The sequence below is a fragment of the Neovison vison genome, chromosome 5 (assembly GCF_020171115.1).
Source record: "Neovison vison isolate M4711 chromosome 5, ASM_NN_V1, whole genome shotgun sequence".
Lineage (NCBI taxonomy): Eukaryota > Metazoa > Chordata > Mammalia > Carnivora > Mustelidae > Neogale > Neogale vison.
Window position 1 is genome coordinate 155670176 of NC_058095.1, and position 22634 is coordinate 155692809.

At 37.0% G+C, this 22634-nt stretch overlaps 1 protein-coding gene across 1 annotated transcript in view; it reads left to right on the forward strand.

Moving 5' to 3' along the window:
* Positions 1–22634, forward strand: part of TM9SF2 (transmembrane 9 superfamily member 2) — a 58358-nt gene that overhangs the window by 13438 nt on the left and 22286 nt on the right. Inside the window, exons 2-9 of the mRNA XM_044250028.1 lie at positions 81–148; positions 2204–2297; positions 8265–8392; positions 11444–11573; positions 12605–12729; positions 14508–14619; positions 15863–15942; positions 16706–16814. Of these exons, the coding sequence (XP_044105963.1) occupies positions 81–148; positions 2204–2297; positions 8265–8392; positions 11444–11573; positions 12605–12729; positions 14508–14619; positions 15863–15942; positions 16706–16814 (846 nt within the window). The remainder of the gene's footprint in view (positions 1–80; positions 149–2203; positions 2298–8264; positions 8393–11443; positions 11574–12604; positions 12730–14507; positions 14620–15862; positions 15943–16705; positions 16815–22634) is intronic.

Below are 22634 nucleotides of genomic sequence, written 5' to 3' on the forward strand. Positions count from 1 at the left end.
ATTCTTCTTCAGTTCTAAGCACAGCTTAAGTTTTGATCTCTGTTTATTTACATTCTAATTCTGTGTTCCTTCATTTTCAGGCTGAAATAGAACTATTCGTGAACAGGCTTGATTCAGTGGAATCTGTTCTTCCTTATGAGTATACGGCGTAAGTTTTTCAGCTTAGTTTTTATATAAAATTTTATTGACTCCTCAGAATTTTGTACTTTTAACAATTTATTTTCTTTACAGTTACAGACGAATTCATACGTATTTTAAGTATATACAGGGCCTGAAAACGTTTTTTAAGGGATAGTCTTTATTTCCAAGGTAGAATTAAAATGAGAAATATGATCTTTTTCAGTACAGTAGAAGCATCAACTAAAACAGTGGATTTCGTTTTTTATCTGAATGGACAAAAAGGCATTGTGTTTTCTTTACATTTTTTAATTATAAAAATCCTCACACAGTTGCAAACAAAATTCTTATATCCCACATAATCCCCAGAAACAACTGCTTTGTTTTCTGCTCCTCCACATTTTTTCTCTGCATATTCTAATGTATGTAACCACATCTATACATTTTTGTTTTAAACAAAAAGTGGTTTTGCATCTTTTTCTCACTGAATCTGTTATAGACATCTTTCCATGTTAATACGCAGCTACAGTTACCTTAGTCCTTTTTGTAACTGTTTATTCTTTCTTTCTTTTTTTTAAGATTGATTTATTTCTTTTAGAGAGAGCAGGAGCATGAGGGGCAGAGGGAGAAGGAGAGAGAGTCCCAAGCAGACTTGGGGCTGAGCGCAGAGCCTGACTCGGGGCTCGATCCCACAACCCAGAGACCATGACCTGTGCCAAAACAAAGAGTCAGACAATTAACCAACTCGCTACCCAGGTGCCCCTCTTTTTTGTTTTCTTTCTTTTTTGTTTTTCTTAAAGTAAGCTGTCACCCAGTGTGGCTTGAACTCACGACCCTGAGGAGAGACCAAGAGTCACAGGCTCTACCAGCTGAGCCAGCAAGGAGCCCCTGTTTATTATTTCTTTGTAGAGATTATATAGAGTTGTGTATGATTGGTTTCACTAAGTCTTTGTCTATGAACGTTTGATTATTTTCATTTTTTGATACTATAAAAAATGCTGCATAAATATGCTTTGACCACTATATATCATGTTGAGTATAAAGCATAGTTCTTAAATTTTAGTTGGCTTCTAAATTTCTGTGGTATCTAGAAGTTTCAAAAGAAAATAGATGTTTACTGTAGAGAAAAGCACACGCCAAAAAGTACGACAGTGCTGTAAGAATCCATACGGCTAAACATCTGTAAGAAGAGAGTATAACATTCATGAATGGATGGACCATCCATTAAGTAACTATTAGAGACTTAAATGTTCCAGTTTTTTTTTCGTTTGTTTTGTTAAATCTTTGTGGATGTTCTTGGGAAAACTCAGTGATCTCTTACAGCCAGCACATGGAAAGTCTTCATGTGAGCGTTTCCCAGCACCAGTTTTTTATTATGTGAGATTCATCTTTCTCTTGGGAATCTCGTCTGTAGCCATTACTGCATGGGTCCCAAGTACTCCCACACCATTCTAAAATGAACATAGAACTATCCTTTAATCTATAGCAAAGCTAAAATTTGGCTGTAATATTTAGAGAAAACTTTATTAAAATCTGGTTAATAATACTAGGGAATTACAGAGAAGCTTGCAGCTGACTGAAGATGGCTTCTCCACAATTTCATGTTCTCTAGGGTCTGTCTTGTCATGCTTCCCATGTTGGGATGTGTTGGCCAGTGTATGGGGATGAGGCAGAAACCCAGGCAACTTCGGCACATCTTCCTGAAATGTCATTATTATGTAACACTTTGGATTAGGAAGTTACAACAAAAGGAGATAAGTTAGTGAAATTCACTTGAAATAAGACTGTAAATAATATTGTTACTGAAATGAATAAAAATAATGTGTCAGTTTTTAAAATTCTATAATTTACATCTTCAAAAAGATAGACATCAAAGTATTCTTGGGCCTAATTTTCTAATGTTTTTGGTTTTTGTTTTGGGGAAGTGTACCTGGAACTTGGGAGTGTAACTGTATTTCTCATTCATTGACGAGAGCTACTGGAATGATCAGTGCTTAATCTTTCCTCTAGATTGGCTAGGAGTTTGACTCTTCATTGTTTCCTATTATGTATAATAGCTTAAATACTCTCCCCACCTCCCCTCCAGGTTTGATTTTTGCCAAGCATCAGAAGGAAAACGCCCATCTGAAAATCTTGGTCAGGTATTATTCGGGGAAAGAATTGAACCTTCGCCATATAAGGTTTGTATTCAGTGTTATATAGAAGTTATTTAGTTGCTGCTTTCTTTCTCGTTCCTTTATTTTGTCTTGTCTTTTCTTTTTTTCCTTATTTTTTTCTTACAGAAAAGCCTGAGATAACTTAACTGTCATGGCTAAGGAGGATTTCATTTCTCTTTTACCTCTGGAAGTAATTTTTTTTTTTTAAGATTTTATTTATTTATTTGACAGACAGAGATCACAAGTAGGCAGAGAGAGGAGAGGAAGCAGGCTTCCTGCTGAGCGGAGAGCCGGATGTGGGCCTGGATCCCAGGACCCTGGAATCATGACCTAAGCCCAAAGCAAAGGCTTTAACCCACTGAGCCACCCAGGCGCCCCTGGAAATAATTTTTTAAACTCAACAGTTTGGAAGGATCCTTCTCATGTCATGGATAAGTTTGTCTTAACACACATTAATACCAGTCTTATAAATGAGTACTCAGACCCCCTGCCTTACCTTCAGAGGGACCAGAAAGTCATGAAAAGTGGCCCCAGCAGCTCCTCTTTTCCTCCCCCCCCTTTTCAAACAGGATTCGTACGTATTATACATATAGCCTCTGAACAAGTACAGCACTACTTGGGCTCCCCCATTGGGTTTTGGGGCGCTAGCCTTTGTCTTTTGACCATTGAAATTATGTTTGGAATGTTCTCGGTACATTTTTTTTTTTTAAGATTTTATTTATTTATTTGACAGAGAGAAATCACAAGTAGATGGAGAGGCAGGCAGAGAGAGAGAGAGAAGCAGGCTCCCTGCTGAGCAGAGAGCCCGATGTGGGACTCGATCCTAGGACCCTGAGATCATGACCTGAGCCGAAGGCAGCGGCTTAACCCACTGAGCCACCCAGGCGCCCCTCTCGGTACATTTTTAAGACATCAGTTAAACCAAACTAAGTACAATGTAAGATTGTACTTCAACATATACTTCAACTTATACTTCATCATACACTTCATCATCACCCAGAATTATTCTGCCTTTTAAATCTCTTAACACTTATGCCTGTTTTCCTTCCACATTGCATGGTCCCTTGTTTATTTTATATCTGCTCTCCTGCTACACAAAGAATAATACTCTCATTTACAAAAATTAAACTTGTTCATAATAACAGTGTATCGCCATATAAAAACTTAAATGGGAAAGAATAATATAAAGTGAAAAGTAAGGCTGTGTTACCCCTGGTTTCACATCACAATTTTTTGTTAATCTTCCCTGACATTTTCTATGCACTTACAAGCATATATAAATACAATTAGATTTACTAATTTATGGTTTAACATACTCTGTACTGTACATTTTTCCTTGAATTCTACTTCGGGCTTCTGTCTGCATGAACACATTTGTTTTAATCGCTGTAACTTGACTCCCAAATTTTATTTCCCAGCCTGATCCCTCTCTCAGTCTCATCCTTGTCTTCTGTGACTTAGATCCCACGGTTAGTGCCCTTCTCTGCTTTCTCACTAAACACTGCCATCTATTTTTCTTGGCGCTTCTTTGCACTGCGCATCTGTCCAACAAATCCGCACACCTAGAGTGGTTCCACTACCCATCTTAGTCCCTTTAGCACTGTACTGCACGGGGAAGCACTGGGAAAAGACAGAGTTTGCAAGTCAAATCCACATAATTGTACAAGTTTATAGTTTTCAACAATAAGTCCTCTTAAAATACTGCAATTTAAAATTTTCTACCCTAAAGATGCCAGTAATTTAAAATTTTTTCAAAGATAGGGGCACCTGGGTGGCTCCGTCAGCTAAGCATTGGCCTTGGGCTCAGGTCATGACCCCGCATGGGGACCCCTGCTCAGTGGGGAGTCTGCTTCTCCCTGTGCCCCTCACCCTGCTTGTGCTCTCTTGCTCTCGCTGTCTCTCTCAAATAAGTGAAGTCTTCAAAAAAAATTTTTTTTAATTTTCAAGGACAGAATGGAAGGCTGGAGTGAAATTATTGGGGGGAAAAGGTGCTCAAAGTATATATACATGGGTATTACTGAACAGGGCAAACATATTAATTATCTAACAGCTTAATTGTGTATCACTCCCTGATGTGATATTTTTAAAGATTACTTTGGAAGTTATTATGTTGCTTTTATAGCAAAGGGTGATTTTCAGGCAGATTTATTAAATTATACAATCAACTTAAGATATTCCTGTGGTGTCTCAGCCCCATCATTCTGTTCAGTAATGCCTTTGCCTTGAGAAATGATAGAAGGGAAGAGTATCAGTAACATCTTCAGTGAGCTTGAGGGACAGCAGGAGTTTCTTGCAGTAAACAGCCCATAACAGATGGCCGATAAACAGAGGGAAGGCCAATAAAATATTCAGAGTCCTGGAGAAGTTTTGTCCCTTTGGGGTGGAATTTAAAGACAAATTACTTCCATCCAGGGTATATTTATTACAGGGAAAGACAGCCTTGCTTATGCAAAGGATCCTTCTTTTAGGCCTACTGCTGTGCAGATTTAATTTTGAATCAGGAGTTGAGGTAAAATAGAACAGGAGTGCTTCAAAATGAGGAAAGGTGTACATCTCACATTTTCTATGAGTGTCCTAGAATTTTTTAGGATCAAAAACAGAATCTTTTAGTCCCCAAGCTTAAAGTGACAGAACAGGCATTTCTTAAGACCAAGGCATAGGTAAACAGAGGCTGAGACATTCGATTTTTTTTTTTTAAGATCTTATTTATCTATTTATCTGACAGACAGAGATCACAGGTAGGCAGAGAAGCAGGCAGAGAGAGAGAGAGAGAGGAAGAAGCAGGCTCCCCACTGAGCAGAGAGCCAGATGTGGGGCTCAGTCCCAGGACCCTGGGATCATGACCTGAGCCGAAGGCAGAGGCTTTAACCCACTGAGCCACCCAGGCGCCCCTGAGAGACATTAGATTTTTGTCTAAGCCAACCATAAATGTATTGACCCATATTTTTCAGTATTGATTCTTTGTCCTTTATTTTCACAGAATTTTGCCTTATTTGAGATCTGCAGTAAAAAAAATCTAACAACCAGAAACAAAAAAACCCACCAAATCCACGTTGCTGTCTTTTATTTATGAATTCTGTTGAGGTCAGAAAAACAGCAGTGCCAGGTTGTATGTGTTGTGTGAAGCTGGAGCCACATTTTATCCCAAATCTAAAACATACTCATTCCCAGGGTTGTAGAATCTCGTCTCAAGTCTAACCAATCAGCTCACTCATTTACTCAGTTTACACATTTGTAATGTTGCAGGCATTGTGGTAGGTGTGGCCTAAAGCAGAGACCAGAGACAAAAGTCTCTGCCCTTATGGATCTTATATTCTGATGAGGAGAAGGAAACAGATGAATTTACTAAAATATGTAGTGTATCAGTTGATGATGGGAAAACTATCAAAAAATAAATCCAGGACGGTGGATGGAGAATTGGCAGTTTTAGATGAGCCAGCAAAGGTCTTGCTGTGAAAGTGTCATTTGAGCAGAAGACCTGAAGCAAGTAAGGTGGTAAGCCACGTGAATATCTGGGAAAATGTTCTCCAGAGAAAGCCGCAAATGCAGTGGTCCTAAGGTGTCTGCTTGCCTGGTGTGCTCAAGGAACAGAAAAAAGTTGGTGTAACTTGAGCCAGTGAACAAAATCAAGAATAGCAGGGAATGAGGGCAAAAAAGCAGTGGGACCACATCACACAGTATCTCATAGGCCACCGTAAAGACTTCGGCCTATATATCTGAACAAGATGGCTAGCACTGAAGGGGGTTGAGCAGGCTTAGATTTTGATAGGCTTTCTAATTAGGGTTACTTTGTTGAGGATGGACCATGGGAGGGAGAGCAAGGAAAGAAGAGGGGAGACTGGTTAGGAGGCTCTCGAAATCATTGAGATATGTATGACCTGATAGTAGCTCAAAACATGGGGTAGACAGGTGGGTGTTGTGAAGTGGTCAGAATCTCCAAAACTGGTTATGTTTTGAACTTGGTGTCAGTGCAGCAGAATTTGCTGAGGGGTAGGGTGTGGGGTGTGGACTTTGTTTTCCAGAACGGGACAGTCTCTGGGAAGAGCAGGTTTGAGGGGAATGGGAAACTAGGCATCTAATTAAGTATGTGAAGTAAACACTTGAATATATGTGTCTGGAATTTGGAGGAGGGGTTCAGGCTAGGTACATACATTTGAGAATCATCATCAGTGTATAAATGGTATTTAAGCCAGGAATTGATGAGATCCCCAAGGGGAGAGTGGGTATAGATAATAGAGAGAAGGATTCCAAGGATTGAGCCTTGGGGCACTTGGTGTTACTAGGTCACAAGATGAGGATTCAGCAATGGAGACTCCCTCAAAGTTGGGAGGATTACATGACTTAATAAATATTTATTATTATGATTAAACATCCTCACTAGTTTGGCTGTTTTCCGTTGCAGTTGAACACACTGTTGACTCGCCTAAACCCAGAAGCATTGGATTGATTTGCCACTTTTCTTGTAACTAGTAATGTCTATCTCTGCTTAATTTAAATTTGGACACCTGTCCTTCTGATTCCTTAGTATGTGTACTTTTTCTTTCATTTTCCAAGGTACTTACGAGATGCATATAAGGTTAAGAAAATTAAATTAGGGCTCCTGGGTGGCTCAGTGGGTTAGGCCTCTGCCTTCGGCTCGGGTCATGATCTCAGGGTCCTGGGATCGAGTCCCACATCGGGCTCTCTGCTCAGCAGGGAGCCTGCTTCCCCCTCTCTCTCTGCCTGCCTCTGCCTACTTGTGATCTGTCTGTCAAATAAATAAATAAAATCTTTGAAAAAAAAAAGAATATTAAATTAATCGAACAAATATTGCTACATTTACAGAAGTAGCAATGCAGCCAAAACTGAACTCTTGGCTGACAGGTGGCAGCAGTGGGCTATACTTGAAGCATTTGCTTGTCAGCTGATGCACAGAAACCGGTTTAGGTGTTTTAATAATGTACAAAACAATGGACTACTTAAGAGTGAAACATACACAAGTTTTTTTTAACTACCTGTAATAAAGTTGAGCATATTGAATCCATACAATTATGGACTGTTTAGCTTATAAAGTAAATTACAGCCTTTAGAAAACTAGGAAATACATTTTTTAAATGAAGCCATAAATGAATCCTGATGAAATAAACTTGTGTTATGAAAACCATTATTTTTACACACATGAAATAAGTCCTAGACTCCAAAATTGGAGGAATCCTTCATTTTTTAACTTTTAAATTATCAATTTTTTAAGCCTTACATTTTGTTTCAATTTTATTGTTAAATAAGATCCTGAACAGCCTTTTCAAGTGTGAGTAAAAAGAATCATGTTTACCCTGATTTTTAGGCATCCAAGCCTGACTTTTTCTTGTATCATTACAGTCTGTTACTCACTGCTGAGTCTCTCTTACCTGGCACATAGGGCACTTAACAAATATCCATCAAATGACTGTATGGACTGAAAACATGTCTCCTTACTACTAGAAAAACTGATGTTCTGTTTTGTTCTATGTGTAGTTTTTTTCCCCTTCTAGGATTCAGTTACATTTAAAAGGTGGGTGGGGGCACCTGGGTGGCTCAGTGGGTTAAAGCCCCTGTCCTCGGCTCAGGTCATGATCTCAGGGTCCTGGGATCGAGCCCCGCATTGGGCTCTCTGCTCAGCAGGGGTTCTGTTTCCCTTCCCCTCTCTCTGACTTCCTTTCTGCCTACTTGTGATCTCTGTCTGTCAAATAAATAAAATCTTAAAAATAAGTAAATAAATAAAATAAAAGGTGGGTGGATTGAAATTATCAAAAATAAAAATAAAAACTATTATTTATCAAAAGAAAAATTGAAATTTTTAGAGAAACAGTACGATTACAATTGAAATGTGATTGAACAATGAGAAATTTAAAAGTATTTATTATCATTATTAATGCACTGAAGTAATTTAGTGAGAGTAGTATTCCTACTCATGGCATAGGTGTGAAGGACCTAGATATTTTTTAATTTGTTTTTCACTTTATTTTAATACAGTTTACATTTAATAAGGAGGAGACCTGCAAGCTTGTCTGTACAAAAACATATCATACAGAGAAAGCCGAAGACAAACAAAAGTTAGAATTCTTGAAAAAAAGCATGTTACTGAATTATCAACATCACTGGTAAGACGTGGAAATTTTGGACTTGTGTTATTTTCCTTTCCTAGATGGCACCTCTGTTTCATTGAATGTATAAATTACTTCATTAACTCTATAAAATATAACAAATCAATTGATTTCCCTTTTTTGTCGCTAGTAATAACATGAAGTATGACTTACTTGCCAAGGATTACTAAGGTTGATGGCTTACTGTATCACCTGAAATACTGTGATAACTAGCTTTATAATGATTCTTTTATAAATAAAATGTCACGAACATCTAGAAACTTAGGAAAGATGTATAATTACAAACCATGCAGAGTATAGTTGAAGGGAATTCAAGATTCTGGTGCTAAGATCAAAACATTAGTCAGTCTCGAAAATCAAGAAGCAGCTTAGGTTATTGACAGAGTAAGCCGAGAAGATCCTCAAATTGTGTTCTAACATCCCAAATAAGAATCTGAAGTATTCATTAATTTAGATAAGAAATTAACTTCTTAATTAAATGTTCTCTATAATGGGTAGGTGTATCAGCTAATACTCGGTCATTCTAATCATTTCAAAGGTAATATGATTTAAACTGTCATGGTGAAAACCCTACCAAGTTTTAGGTTTTTTAGGTAGAATGTAGTTTAAGTTTGCAACTGACATAGCCATCACAAATTACTGAGTCATATAATAACAGGAATAAATCATTTAAAATGGTTTCTGAAGTTAGAAAGCATTTGATGGTGAAATTAAACTACATTCTACCTAAAAAACCTAAAACTTGGTAGGGTTTTCACCATGACAGTTTAAATCATATTACCTTTGAAATGATTAGAATGACCGAGTATTAGCTGATACACCTACCCATTATAGAGAACATTTAATTAAGAAGTTAATTTCTTATCTAAATTAATGAATACTTCAGATTCTTATTTGGGATGTTAGAACACAATTTGAGGATCTTCTCGGCTTACTCTGTCAATAACCTAAGCTGCTTCTTGATTTTCGAGACTGACTAATGTTTTGATCTTAGCACCAGAATCTTGAATTCCCTTCAACTATACTCTGCATGGTTTGTAATTATACATCTTTCCTAAGTTTCTAGATGTTCGTGACATTTTATTTATAAAAGAATCATTATAAAGCTAGTTATCACAGTATTTAAATTTTTTAGGTTCATATTCAGAAAGGGGTCTTTGAAGATACTTTAGTGAGTTCCAGTCCTGGAATCTAGCAAGCTAGCAGAGGAGGGGAATGATAAGCTGTTTTCAAAAATCCAAAATCCTAACAGTGTAAATGTACTCTTGTTAAAACTACAGAGAGTAATTTAAATGCCACGTTTCCTTGCTTTTGGCTACAATTTCCTGAATGCATTGTGGTGACATGGATTATTCCATTCTAATCAGAAACTCTGGGAGTTTATTGGGGAAATGAGTTGTTAATAGATGAGGTTTCATTAATAGAAGTGTTTCAAATGCGGTCCATAGAAGATAGAGAAAAATGGAAAGGAGTCCTTGATGGTTAAAAAAAAGGGGGGGGCGGTAATTAACCTTTATCCTTTGAGTCCTTTTCCCCCCACTGTATCACATAGAAAATAAGATTTTTAGTATTTTTGGTGTTACAAATTCAAATAACTACTACTGCTAACTTACTGTCAGAATTTAAAGAATACAATTTTTAATTACTCCCTGACTTATTAGCAATGCAGTAATAGAAAATTATGTTCTTTAAATTTTCTTACATTTATTTCCGAGTTTTTTTTTTTAAATCTTCCTGTTACAAGGAGAAGGTTATTGTGTCAAGGCATTATATAAATGATACGCTTAGAATGCTTGCTTTTAAAAAGTCTAAATTACTCCTTAATTTCTCATTTTGTAACCCTATAATTTTTATGGAGTCCTTTCTCTACTATGATAACTTAAAGATAATATAATTAATATATTGCTAGCATCTATTCATTGATTGAACTTCATTCTCTGTTTAAAAAATTAAAGCAATTAGAGTGATTGTTTAAGCCTCTAAAAAAATCTGATTTATTTTACATAGCATTGCTTTTATGCTCCTAATGTTTTATAGCCTTTTTCATGGGAACTACTAGCCTGCTGGTTATAATAATAAGCAACTTAATAGTGTAGGTGATTCTAAAATTTGATATATTGGGTACTATTAAATAGTATTTAAATGTTAAGAGACTTGTTTTATTAGATCATTAATGTACACCTTGGGTGCATATAGAATCATAATTTTACTTCCTAAGGCATACATTAATTAACAAATAAAACATGCCCTGGAGTGTTTTCTTATAACTGTAATATAGCTAGTATATTTTTAGTGATTTTTTTTTTAATTTGTATCGTGTAGTGTGCTCTTGGCATAGGGGACCACATACTTGGACTTGAATATAGCTAGACAATGCTACAGAACCTTATTCTTTACTTATTCTTTATTTTTCTCCCTTTTTTTAAAGTTCTTTTTCACTATAGAACTTTTAAATTTTGTTTCTCTGGTTTTATAGCAGCATTTCTTTTATACATAATTTGGACTTACACAGCTTTAATAGATAATACTATAATTCTCACTTTTTTACCTGGCCCTTAAGGTGAATATTTTCCCATCTTACAGTTATGTTCTTCTCCTTTTTATTGAATTACCAAGTAATGAAAGGGCATTTGCTTCTATACTGTTCCATCAAATTGGTCCCAAGGAACACGATACATTGCTTTGCACCCAACTTAGAGCTTTGAGTATTTTGCTAAAGGTAAATTTGCTAAAGGTAAAGGTAAAGATACTCTGTATCTAGGTAATGATATTGTTAAATGAGCAACTGCAGTAGACTAATTTATCAAATTCCCTTTTCTACATACATTTATAGTTTCAGAGAAGCTATAAAGTTTTTTTCTTCACTGTAGTGTATCAAATATTGACATAATGCTGTAGCTTATGAAATATACTACATCTTATCAAAACTCTTATTGTAATTTTGACATCTTAAGGCATTTAGAGACATTTAAATTTTATGAGCTGGTAACAGTTTCGGGCACTATTTCTTAGTCATGTTTGATGATTTCTAACTTATTTTGTGCATAGGATTGTGGATAATATGCCTGTAACATGGTGTTATGATGTTGAAGATGGTCAGAGGTTCTGCAATCCTGGATTTCCCATTGGCTGTTATATTACAGATAAAGGCCATGCAAAAGATGCCTGTGTTATTAATGTAAGTTCGTGAAAAACTCTATGCTATTTTTAAAAAAATTTTTTTTTTTTTAAAGATTCAGTCTTTACCTGGACAAAATTTGTTACATTCATTGGATGAGTACAGTTCAGATGTTCTGAAGCACAGCTACTTAGATCTTAAAGCTCGACCCCATTAACAGTGTATAAATTTAATTCTAGAACTAAACTAATTGAGATTTAGTTCGGTATTCACTGAGAGTGTCTGTTATATGCTAAGCACTATGCTAAGGGCTGGGACTTTGTATGTCCTGATGCTATTCAAAGTCACACTCCTAAATCTTACATATATTTTTAAATAAGGAGATTAGTGGAGTACCAGGAAGACTTCATTATAAGTTCATGAAATTTATATGATAAATTTAAGTCCATAAAACATTATATTGCAAAAGTATGGTATTATAACTTTTTAAAAGGTAAATGCCTTTATGACCCTTCTTTTATATTTAAAAATGGTAGGAAAGTGAGGATGTTAATACAGAAAGTATTAAAATTATTGGGAGTATATATTAAATGTGTAATCAGGTCAGTCAGATTTAATCTCTTAATATGACTTGATGGCAGAAGTTAGCATAAGCTTGATCATGAAACTGGTTACATTGGCTAATGCTTTTGGGAAAATTGACCAGAAACACTTGAATCATTTATGGTTTAGTCTGAAGTTATAAAACTTGCAAGGAGGAAGAGTGTTGAAATGTATAAGATTCAGCATGCTCATAACATGTAATATTTTAAAATTTATTTTCTTTTATCATAAGTGGAAAAATAGAAAATATTAGATGTGTTCTTTTTAACAGGTACCTACTTTTATGTAAGAATTAAAGCATTAAAGAAACATAATTTGTACTCTGCCAGTTATTTTTGGTTTATAGAGTTTAAGCTTAAATCTTAAACGTTTTTATGGGGAAGGATTAAAACTTTAAGCTCAAAATTTCTTACTTGTTGTGCCTCATTTTAAAGTTTTGTTTTGACTCCTGTATAGCCAGTTTTCTACCTTTAAGTTCTGTTCCACAGTCAGAATTCCATGAAAGAGATACATTTTACATCTTCAACCATGTTGACATCAAAATATACTATCATGTTGTTGAAACTGGGTCCATGGGAGCAAGATTAGTGGCTGCCAAACTTGAACCAAAAAGGTAACTATACAAATAGGTCAAAAACGTAAAAACTGTAGGCATGCCTATCCGGTTCAGTCGGAAGAGCATGTGGCTCTTGATCTTGAGGTTGGGAATTTGAGCCCCACACTGGGTTTAGAAGTTACTTAAAGGAGGGCATATGGCTGGCACCATGGAACTCTTGATCTCGGGGTCATGCGTTCAACCCCCATTTTGGGAATACAGCTTACTTAAAAAATTAAATTAAATTAAAAGAAATTAAAAAGTAAGTAAATGTCAGTGAAATTATTTCCAAAGAATAAATATTGGGGCCCAGTTAACTTTTTTCTTTTATCAGTATTCTGACCTATAATCTGGCATTTCAGGATTGATTTTACTAAAATTCTTTTTAGTGTGATTTGTTATTGAGTTGTGGGTTGTCCAGAGAAATCACACAGATACTTTTTTTCCTGTTATGGTAAGTGGCCAAACCAAAGTGCCTTTTTCTTTAGTTTTTTAGTCAGGAAGTTTTGACAGCTTTTCTGTGTCAGCTTGGGAGTAGAGAATGTAAGTGGTTGGGATAGTGTTTATTTTATAGTAGGAAAGCATTGACTCTAATATTTGCAACTTGACCTCTCATCGGAGGCCCAAATGAGGTGATTCTATTTTTTTAAGTAATCTCTGCACTCAGTGTGGGGCTCGAACTTACAACCCTGAGATCAAGAGTCCCACAATCTACTGACTGAGCCAGCCAGGCGCCTCCTCGAATGAGATGATGAGTGCTGTCGTTTCTAAAATCTCCACGCACTGTTAGATGCCTTTGTGTGACAAGTCATTGAAATTGGGTCTCTTCAGGTTGTCAGTATTTTTAGTATGAAAGTACCTGTCAGTTATTTGTGAGATCTTTTTTTGATTATTCCATTTTTTTTTAAATGTTCTCCCCTCGGCACCCCAACCCTGCCACTGAACTAACGCTTTTCCCATGCCACTGCTGGGAAAGAAATGCATGCCTCGGTGCCTGCGTGCTTCAGTTGGTTGAGCCTGGGACTCCTGATTTCAGCTCAGGTCATGGTCTCAGGGTCATGGGATCCAGCTCTGCATGGGGCTCCATGCTCAGCGCTGAGTCGTCAGCTTAAGATTCCCTCTCTCCCTCTCCCCCTCCTCCTGCTCTCACAGCACACACACACTCTCTCTCTCTCAAAATAAAATAAATAAAATCTTAAAAAAAAAAAAAAAATTCTCTCCGTCTCTCTCTGCCCTTCCCCCATCTAACATGTGGTCTCTCAAAAAATGCATTCCATTATAAGAGGGCAGTTGATTTAAACTCCCTCATTGTTTATTATTGTTTATTTTTGTTTGTTTGTTTTTTAAGATATTTATTTATTTATGAAGATTTATTTCAGAGAGAGCCCACTTGTGTGAAATGGGGAAGGGACAGAGGGAGAGGGAAACAGACTCCACGCTGAGCAGGGTGCCATATGCGGGATTTGATCCCAGGACCCTAACATCATAATTTGAGCCGAAATCAAGAGTTGGGTGCTTAACCAACTGAGCCACCCAGGTGCCCCCTTTTTAAAGATATTTAATGCTCTTCAGGTATAGTGCTTTTAAAAGTTTGTTTCAAATTTTGAAAAATTTCTTACACATACTTGTAACTAAGTTCCTTACTCATATAAATACATATACCATTAAATGTGACATGAGTAATTTTGCCTTTGACTATAGTAGCATGGTAAAATATGTACAGAATCTGTAGTCTTTAACTTCATTTTTTAAAACTGTACTTTATCAACATCTTGCCAAAATGTTTCTTCCCGCAGCTTCAAGCATACCCATATAGATAAACCAGACTGCTCTGGACCCCCCATGGATATAAGTAACAAGGCTTCTGGAGAGATCAAAATTGCCTATACTTACTCTGTTAGCTTCCAGGTGAGTTTGTTTGTATCTCTAGTATAACTCAGAAATTGATTTTAAATTCATACTACTTAAACTAATTAAAAATATTAATGATTAACCTTGTCACATAGACAAGCTTTTAATGAGCTGATTTGGAATAGTTTGTCAGTGCACCAGGCAGCATAATCGCATTCAAAACTAAGTCTCCATTTAAATGAGAATAGAGTAAATTGGAGAATTGAAACTGATTAAATGTTAAGTCAGAAGAGATACATAAAAGATTAAAGGTAGAAAATAGGCATAGAGAATGGTGTGAAAATGTCAAAGACTTATGTAGCAAGCATTTGGGAAAGCAACACTTTTAAAGTCCGGATTGGTATAAACTTTAACGGAGAATTTCCTGTTAGTGGATGATTTATATAGGTTCTTAGGGAATTAAAGGGAGTGTTTTCATTAATTGAGAAGTTTCTTAGGAGGAAAGTAAAAGTTCACTTTATGAGAATCTGAGGCAATGTTTTACCTCTACTTTTTTTTTTTTTAAGATTATTTGAGGGGGAGAGAGTGCACGTGTGTGTGGGAGGGAGGTAGATAGAGGGAGAGTCTTAAGGTGACTCCACACTGAGTGCGGAGCCCGGCTTAGGGCTCAGTCTCACCACCCTGAGATCACAACCAGGAGTCAGATGTTTACCCAGCTGCACCAGCCAGGTGCCCCTCCACCTCTATTTCTAATAAACTGTTTTGGCGGTAAAGTATAGTTGTGATGTTTACTCTCCCCATATAGTCATTTTGCAAACCTAGTGCAATGAACACTATAAAATTTCTTTCTAGGTAGTAAGAGCTCATTGCAGGTAACACCTGCCAGATGCTCAGTGCGACTCTGGTGTCTCATAAGTATCAATAGATGGCATCAGAGAGAATAAAACATGAGTTATACCACTCAGTCTTCTGAAAGAAAATTAAAAAGTACAGCTCTGAGTTTTAATATCTAAAATAAACTTTTGTTAGTTAAAATTTAAAGCAAGACTTAAAAAAAAAAATACAGGTAACTAGGTACTTTAAGGAACTTTTATTATTTGTTATTGCTGAATCTCATTTTGATTTTCCGAAGACTTGAGTTAGAGCTAAACTCTGAAACTCATGACTAATCCAAGTTATGATAATGAGAAATTATATTTGTTAACTGAATGGAAGGTCAAGCTATGAGTGGAAGTGTTTGGATTCTTAATATACTTTGTCAGCAAATGCTTATTTAAAGAGTTTTGTTTTATCTCCCTAGGAAGATAAAAACATCAGATGGGCATCTAGATGGGACTATATTCTGGAATCTATGCCTCATACCCACATTCAGTGGTTTAGGTAAGAGCACAGAGTTAATCCACTTCATGCTCTGGCTTACTCTATGTTTTGTCCCTTTGAACATATCCTTCATTCTCTAATTCTCTCCAGTTCTCCAGAAGTCTGGACTTTTGAATTGGATAGACTTGTGTTCAGTCCTGGCCAGGTCACTGCGAATTAGGACAGGGCACCCATTTATTCAGAGTCTTTTTCTTTATCTGGAAATACCTGCCTCACGAGAGACTGTCCCTGTGGATAGAAGGAGAATGAGTGAAACAGAACATTTGAGCACCTTACCTGAAATGGAAGAAGCCACTGCTTATGTTATGACTATTTTATTATTATTATTATTATCATCATCATCATCAACAAAGCATGACTCAAAATTATTATCTGGAGAGTTGTTCATGTGCCGTCACTCTCCTTTTTCTGCTTTGTTGACTACCTTTTGACACTCAGTAACTTAACAGAGTAAATGTCTGTGTCATAAATTTCTTGAAGACACCGACCTTTGTTGGTCCCTGTGGCTTGCAGTGTATTTATTTGGGCATAGTACTTACTTAATCATGCGGACCACAGACAAATTCTAGTCCTCAACGGATTATGGTAAGATTATTATGATAAGCATATAAAGTTCTGTGTCCACTAGAAGGACACAGAACAAAGCTCATTGAATCTGTTGGATTTTAGATCAAATTTAGATTGTGATCAATACTGTTTTAATGTTACTGAATAAATATTTTAAAAAGGAAATAAAGTAATCCTGAAATGTTTATTTCTGCAGCATCATGAATTCCCTGGTCATTGTCCTCTTCTTGTCTGGAATGGTGGCTATGATTATGCTACGGACACTGCATAAAGATATTGCCAGATATAATCAAATGGATTCTACAGTGAGTGAAACATTTGACCTGTTCTTTGGTCTGCTAAGGATAGTCTTTATTTTGTTCTTTGGAAAAAGTTGAAATAATGGCTGTAGACAGAATCTTTCTTCTAAAAAGCTACCTTGAATTCACCTTTTCAAATAAGAAAATGATCCTTAAGAATTGGTGTTCTCTAGCAGTGTCGCGCTCCAGCACTCAGAGCTGCGCTGCTGACGGCCCGTCTGTGTTGGTGGACTGGGGCGGAGTGGGTGTAGGCGCACAGCTCCAGGTCTGTCCCTGTTCTCACGTACGTGCTGTCAACTCTCAGATTTTCCATTCCCAGCCTGCACCCAGCTTGTGAAACAGCAAAGTTGAGTGGAATAACTCCCTAGCAGATTTTGTGTGTGTGTTTAACTTTTTTAAAATTAATTTTCACTGAATATTATGATTTCAACCTTTTGATATATTCAGAGTAATTTAATGTCCCAATCTCATTTATTCTCAAAACACTTCTTACATAAAGTTATATACCTTTCATATTTTTTTATTGTGTAGCAGCTCTTCAATAAAATTTCCACAAGAATTCCTAGTGACTTGTAATGAATACAAAACACTCAGATTTCATTGCTTTCTTTTCCCCAACTTCTTAGCCTTTTCCCCATAATTTTTCTATCCTAATTAGAAAAAGAATATATTTATGTTTATAAGCTTTTAAGCATTTTATGCTGCAGTTTCTTTTGCATTATTTTTACTAATTATTTTATTAAATATTTTATCAAAATAATTTCAAAATACTCTTCATAATTGGCAATTTCAAATGATTGATGAGGTAATGGTATTTTCTCCTTTATTTGTACCAAGGTGCTGTGGGAGCTGAGAGGCCGTGGCACCCCTGCTTCCACTCTTGCTCCCATTCCTTTTCCTTCCCTGACCGTAGTGGTCCGAGCAAGTCTGTTCAGGCATAATTCAGGTCATTGACTCCTGACCACAGCCTCTAGTGGCTTCCCATTTCATTCAGAATGAAAACCAGAGTCTTTTTTTTTTTTTTTTTAATTTTATTTATTTTTTCATGAGAGACAGAAAGAGAGAGAGAGAGGCAGAGGGAGAAGCAGGCTACTCGCTGAGCTGGGAGCCCGATGTGGGACTCGATGCCAGGACCCGGGGATCATGACCTGGGCTGAAGGCAGACACTCAACGACTGAGCAACCCAGGTGCCCAAAAGCCAGCCTTTTTACAATGATCTGTAGGCCCTATAGTGCCCCCTTGGAGCTCTGCTCCAGCCATACTGGCCTCCTTGCTGTTCCTCAGACGTGTCAGGCATGTTCTCACACCTCCGGCCTTTACACTTGCTTTTCTCCACCCCAGATGTTAATTACTCCCTCATGTATTTACGTAGCTCCCTGACCTGCTCAGTCATTACTGAATAGGGTCTTCCCAGTGAGACCCTCCTGACCATCAGATTAAAATTACACCTCCTTGGCCCCATACACATTTATACCTTCTAAGTTTTCTCTGGAGCACTTATCACCGTCTAATGTACTCTATATTTTACTTACTTATTTCGTTAATTATCTGGCTTCCCAGTATGAATACATATTCAAGAGGAATTTTTCTGTTTTACTCACTGTAGTATCTCTGGTGTTGTAAACAGTGCTGTGCCTTTATAGTTGGTGCTCAGTAAATGTTTGTTGAATGAATGGGTGGATGAGTCATTCTTTGATGTACTAGCCTCCTTGATTCATTGCCGGGCTCATGATAGGTATAAAGGTATCCAAGGATTATCTTCCAACTCTAACCTACCTGCCTGCAAAAGTGAGCTGAGACCAGAGCAGGAAGCAATGCGGCACAGGAGGATGGAGTTTTCCTTTGAGTCAGTCCTTACATAAAGTGTCTAACCAACTGGGAGACTAAACCTTGGGTCAGTACAAGGGAATTAACCTGTCTCCTCCTGTATTAAGCATGGATTCTTAAAGGGGAGAAAAATGATGCTAGGTTAGTAAGTGCCTTCTGATTCTTGTCAGAATCAAGTAGAAAATCCTTTGAGGTAAAGTCTCCCAAATTTAGATTTGTAGAATTCCCACAATTGGCGCCTGGGTAGCCCAGTCGGTTCTTGATTTTGGTTCAGGTCATGATCTCAGGGTCATGAGGTCGAGCCTCATGTTGGGCTCTATGCTTGGCGGGGAGTCTGCTTTCCCAAGTCTGTCTCTTCCTCTTCCCTCAAACCACCCCCCTTCTCTATAATAAATAAATAAATCTTAAAAAGTGATCTATTAGAAATGCACAAAAATCTACATTAAACAACAAGTTTAGAAACCTGCCCCCGAAGATTTCAGATACTACCAACTCTTAACTACAGAGTATAAAGTGTTTGAAAAAATAAGAGGAATATTTAGACAAAGGAAACACAGTATGTCCCAAGCAGAAGAAATAAAAAGAAATCCACATCTAAATCAACCGTGACAAAACCATAGAACACCAAAGGAAAAAAGATCTTAGAATCAGCCAGAGGCAGGGGGAAACAATTAAAAGAAAAACAGATAAATTGGAAATGGAAGCTCAGAGATAAAACATCTTAAATCAGTCAGAGATACTAACTGTTTACATGGAATCATGTACCCAGAGAAAGTATCTTTCAAGAATAAGGGTGAAAGACCTTTTTCAGGTGCACAGAAGTAGTGTACCACAGACCATTAACTGAAGGAATAGCCATAGAAGTAAACGTGAGCAGCGAATCAGTCAATCCATTGATCGATCAGACCTGAAGAAATTTGTATAGAAGTACTTCAGCAGAAAATAAATAAATAAAAACCAATCCTAAAGAGATATTTAGCAAGATGGGTGAACAAAAAGATTCCAGGTAAACATTTTCTGTTTATAATAATAGTCTAAATTTGGAGATAGCAAAAGTGTTTCAGCAGAGAAAAAACAAATTTGATGTATAGTATTGGATGAAGTGGGTGGCCATCTGGTTAAAAAATAAAGTAGATTCCAACCTTATTCCTTATGTTAAATGAAAATATAAAACTATAAAATACTGGAACACATGAGAAGTTATTTTTAAATCTTGGAGAAGGGTAGAATTTTTTAAGTACCACAGAGAGCCAGAAGTTATAAAATAAATGATTGCTCTATGATTACATGTTTAAAAAATTTGAATAGGAAGAAATACCATTAAAAAGTCAAATAGGAAAATACTTAACACATGTCACATACAAAAAGTTAATTCCTCATAAATAAAGAAATCTAAAACCGTTAGGAAAACAATCAGCAGCCCCGTAAGAAGCAAGGCATGGCACATGAAAAGAGAGTCCATTAAAAGTAAACACAAGGGACACCTGGGTGGCTCAGTCAGTTAAGCATCTGCCTTTTTCTCAGGGTTTTGGGATCGAGTCCCGCATCAGGCTGCTTGCTCGGCGGGGGGGCTGCTTTTCCCTCTTCCTGCAGCTCTGCCTCTTGTGTGCATGTGTGCTCTCTCTCTCACTCTCTCTGACAAATAAAATCTTCAAAAAAAAAAAAACCACACAGATGGTTCTTAAACATAGGAAAAGATGTAGCATCATTCATAATAAGAGATATGCAAAATAAAACTGCAGTGCAAGGTCGTTTGCTCCTCTGGCACCGGGGCAGAAATTAAAATGTTTGATCATGTGTTGGAGATTGAGGACATGAGCACTTTGATACATAGTTTATGAGAATGTAAATTGGTGTAACTTACGAAAGCCACTTTGGCAGTATTCATTTACAATATAGTTTGACCCAACAATTCAGTTCTTAGAAACTAACTTGGATGCAAAGGTTTTTATTACTACTGCTATTTTTTATTTTAAAACTGTATTATTCCTTATAATAACTAAAGATTTTAAAGAAACACAAATACTCATTAATAGGGGTCTGATTTTATCAATTATAGAATGTCCTTGCAGTAGAATACTGTGTAATCATTAAAAAGAATGAGGTAATTCTATATCTACAAAAGTGGGAGCAGTTCCGTGATATTATTAGACTAAAACAGCAAGGTGTGAAATAATGCATATAATGTGCTACCATTCATGCAAAATGAGAAGAGGTGTTCATGCATTTCCTTCTGTATAAGTAGAGTATCTCTGCAAGGAGAATAAGAAACTAGTCATAGTCACATTTGTTTTCTCCAAAGAAGGGGGACTTGGCCCTTTATGGGAAACTTAGTTTTCACTTAACTCTGAAATTTTTACTGCTTTTTCAGTTAAAAAAAAAAAAAAAAAAGGTAATCAGAAATGTCTCTCGTCTGTAATACTACGCCACCTAAAAGAAGAGGTGAATGTACTTTTCCCCCTCATACTTTTTATGTAAACATTCACAGAAGCACAGAGATTAGTACCTATCACTGTGATCAAACAGTCTCAGCTCATGTTTAGTCTTTTTTAGAATCCCACCAGCTCCTCTCTTTCACTTATTTTGAATCCAGGCCCTAATATCATTTTATTTTATCCATTTAGAGCCCATGTACTTTTTTTTTTAAGATTTTATTTATTTATTTGACAGATATAGCAAGAGAGGGAACACAAGCAGAGGAGTGGGAGAGGGAGAAGCAGGCTTCCCACTGAGCAGGGAACCTGATGCAGGGTTTGATCCCAGGACCCTGAGATCATGACCTGAGCTGAAGGCAGTCACTTAACCAGCTGAGCCACCCAAGCCCCTCAGAACCCATGTACTTTTTTTTTTTTTTTAATTCCTTTTCAGCGTAACAGTATTCATTATTTTTGTACCACACCCAGTGCTCCATGCAATCCGTGCCCTCTCTAATACCCACCACCTGGTTCCCCCAACCTCCCACCTCCCGCCCCTTCAAAATCCTCAGATTGTTTTTCAGAGTCCATAGTCTCTCATGGTTCACCTTCCCTTCCAATTTCCTTCAGCTCCATTCTCCTCTCCATCTCCCCATGTCCTCCATGCCATTTGTTATGCTCCACAAATAAGTGAAACCATATAATTGACTCTCCCTGCTTGACTTATTTCACTCAGCATAATCTCTTCCAGTCCCGTCCATGTTGCTACAAAAGTTGGGTATTCATCCTTTCTGATGGAGGCATAATACTCCATAGTGTATATGGACCACATCTTCCTTATCCATTCATCCGTTGAAGGGCATCTTGGTTCTTTCCACAGTTTGGCGACCGTGGCCATTGCTGCTATAAACATTGGGGTACAGTTGGCCCTTCTTTCCATTACATCTGTATCTTTGGGGTAAATACCCAGTAGTGCAATTGCAGGGTCATAGGGAAGCTCTGTTTTTAATTTCTTGAGGAATCTCCACACCATTCTCCAAAGTGGCTGTACCAACTTGCATTCCCACCAACAGTGTAAGAGGAGAACCCATGTACTTTTAATAAAATTTCAATTTTGTACATTCCTCAAAAATGACCAAGTAGAGTATAATTCTCTGGTGTATGTGGAAGTATTTTGATTTTTACTGTTGTCTTATATTACCATTGTAAGAGCAGGATAAGTACCTATATAAAAGTTTCCATGTTTCAAATTTCAGTTGATTTATATTTACTAAAAAATACATTATCAGTAGCATTGTCTGATTGCTCACAAAGATAGAAGTTTGGGTACTTGGGGTAGAGATGCATCCTGAGGAAATGTTGAGAAATGAGGCTGAAAAAGTAATGGGGCCCAGAGTTTGAAGGACTTGTAAGCAGCATTTGAAGGTCACAGGGAAACTCCTACTAAAGAATTTGAAACAGCACCGCATAGCCACGTTTGTGATGTAGAAAATCACTTTGAATATTATGTGAAAATCCTTCAGAGCAGGGCAAGATTGAAGGTACAGAAACCAGTCCAGCGGTGGTTATGGGATTCCCAGAGATA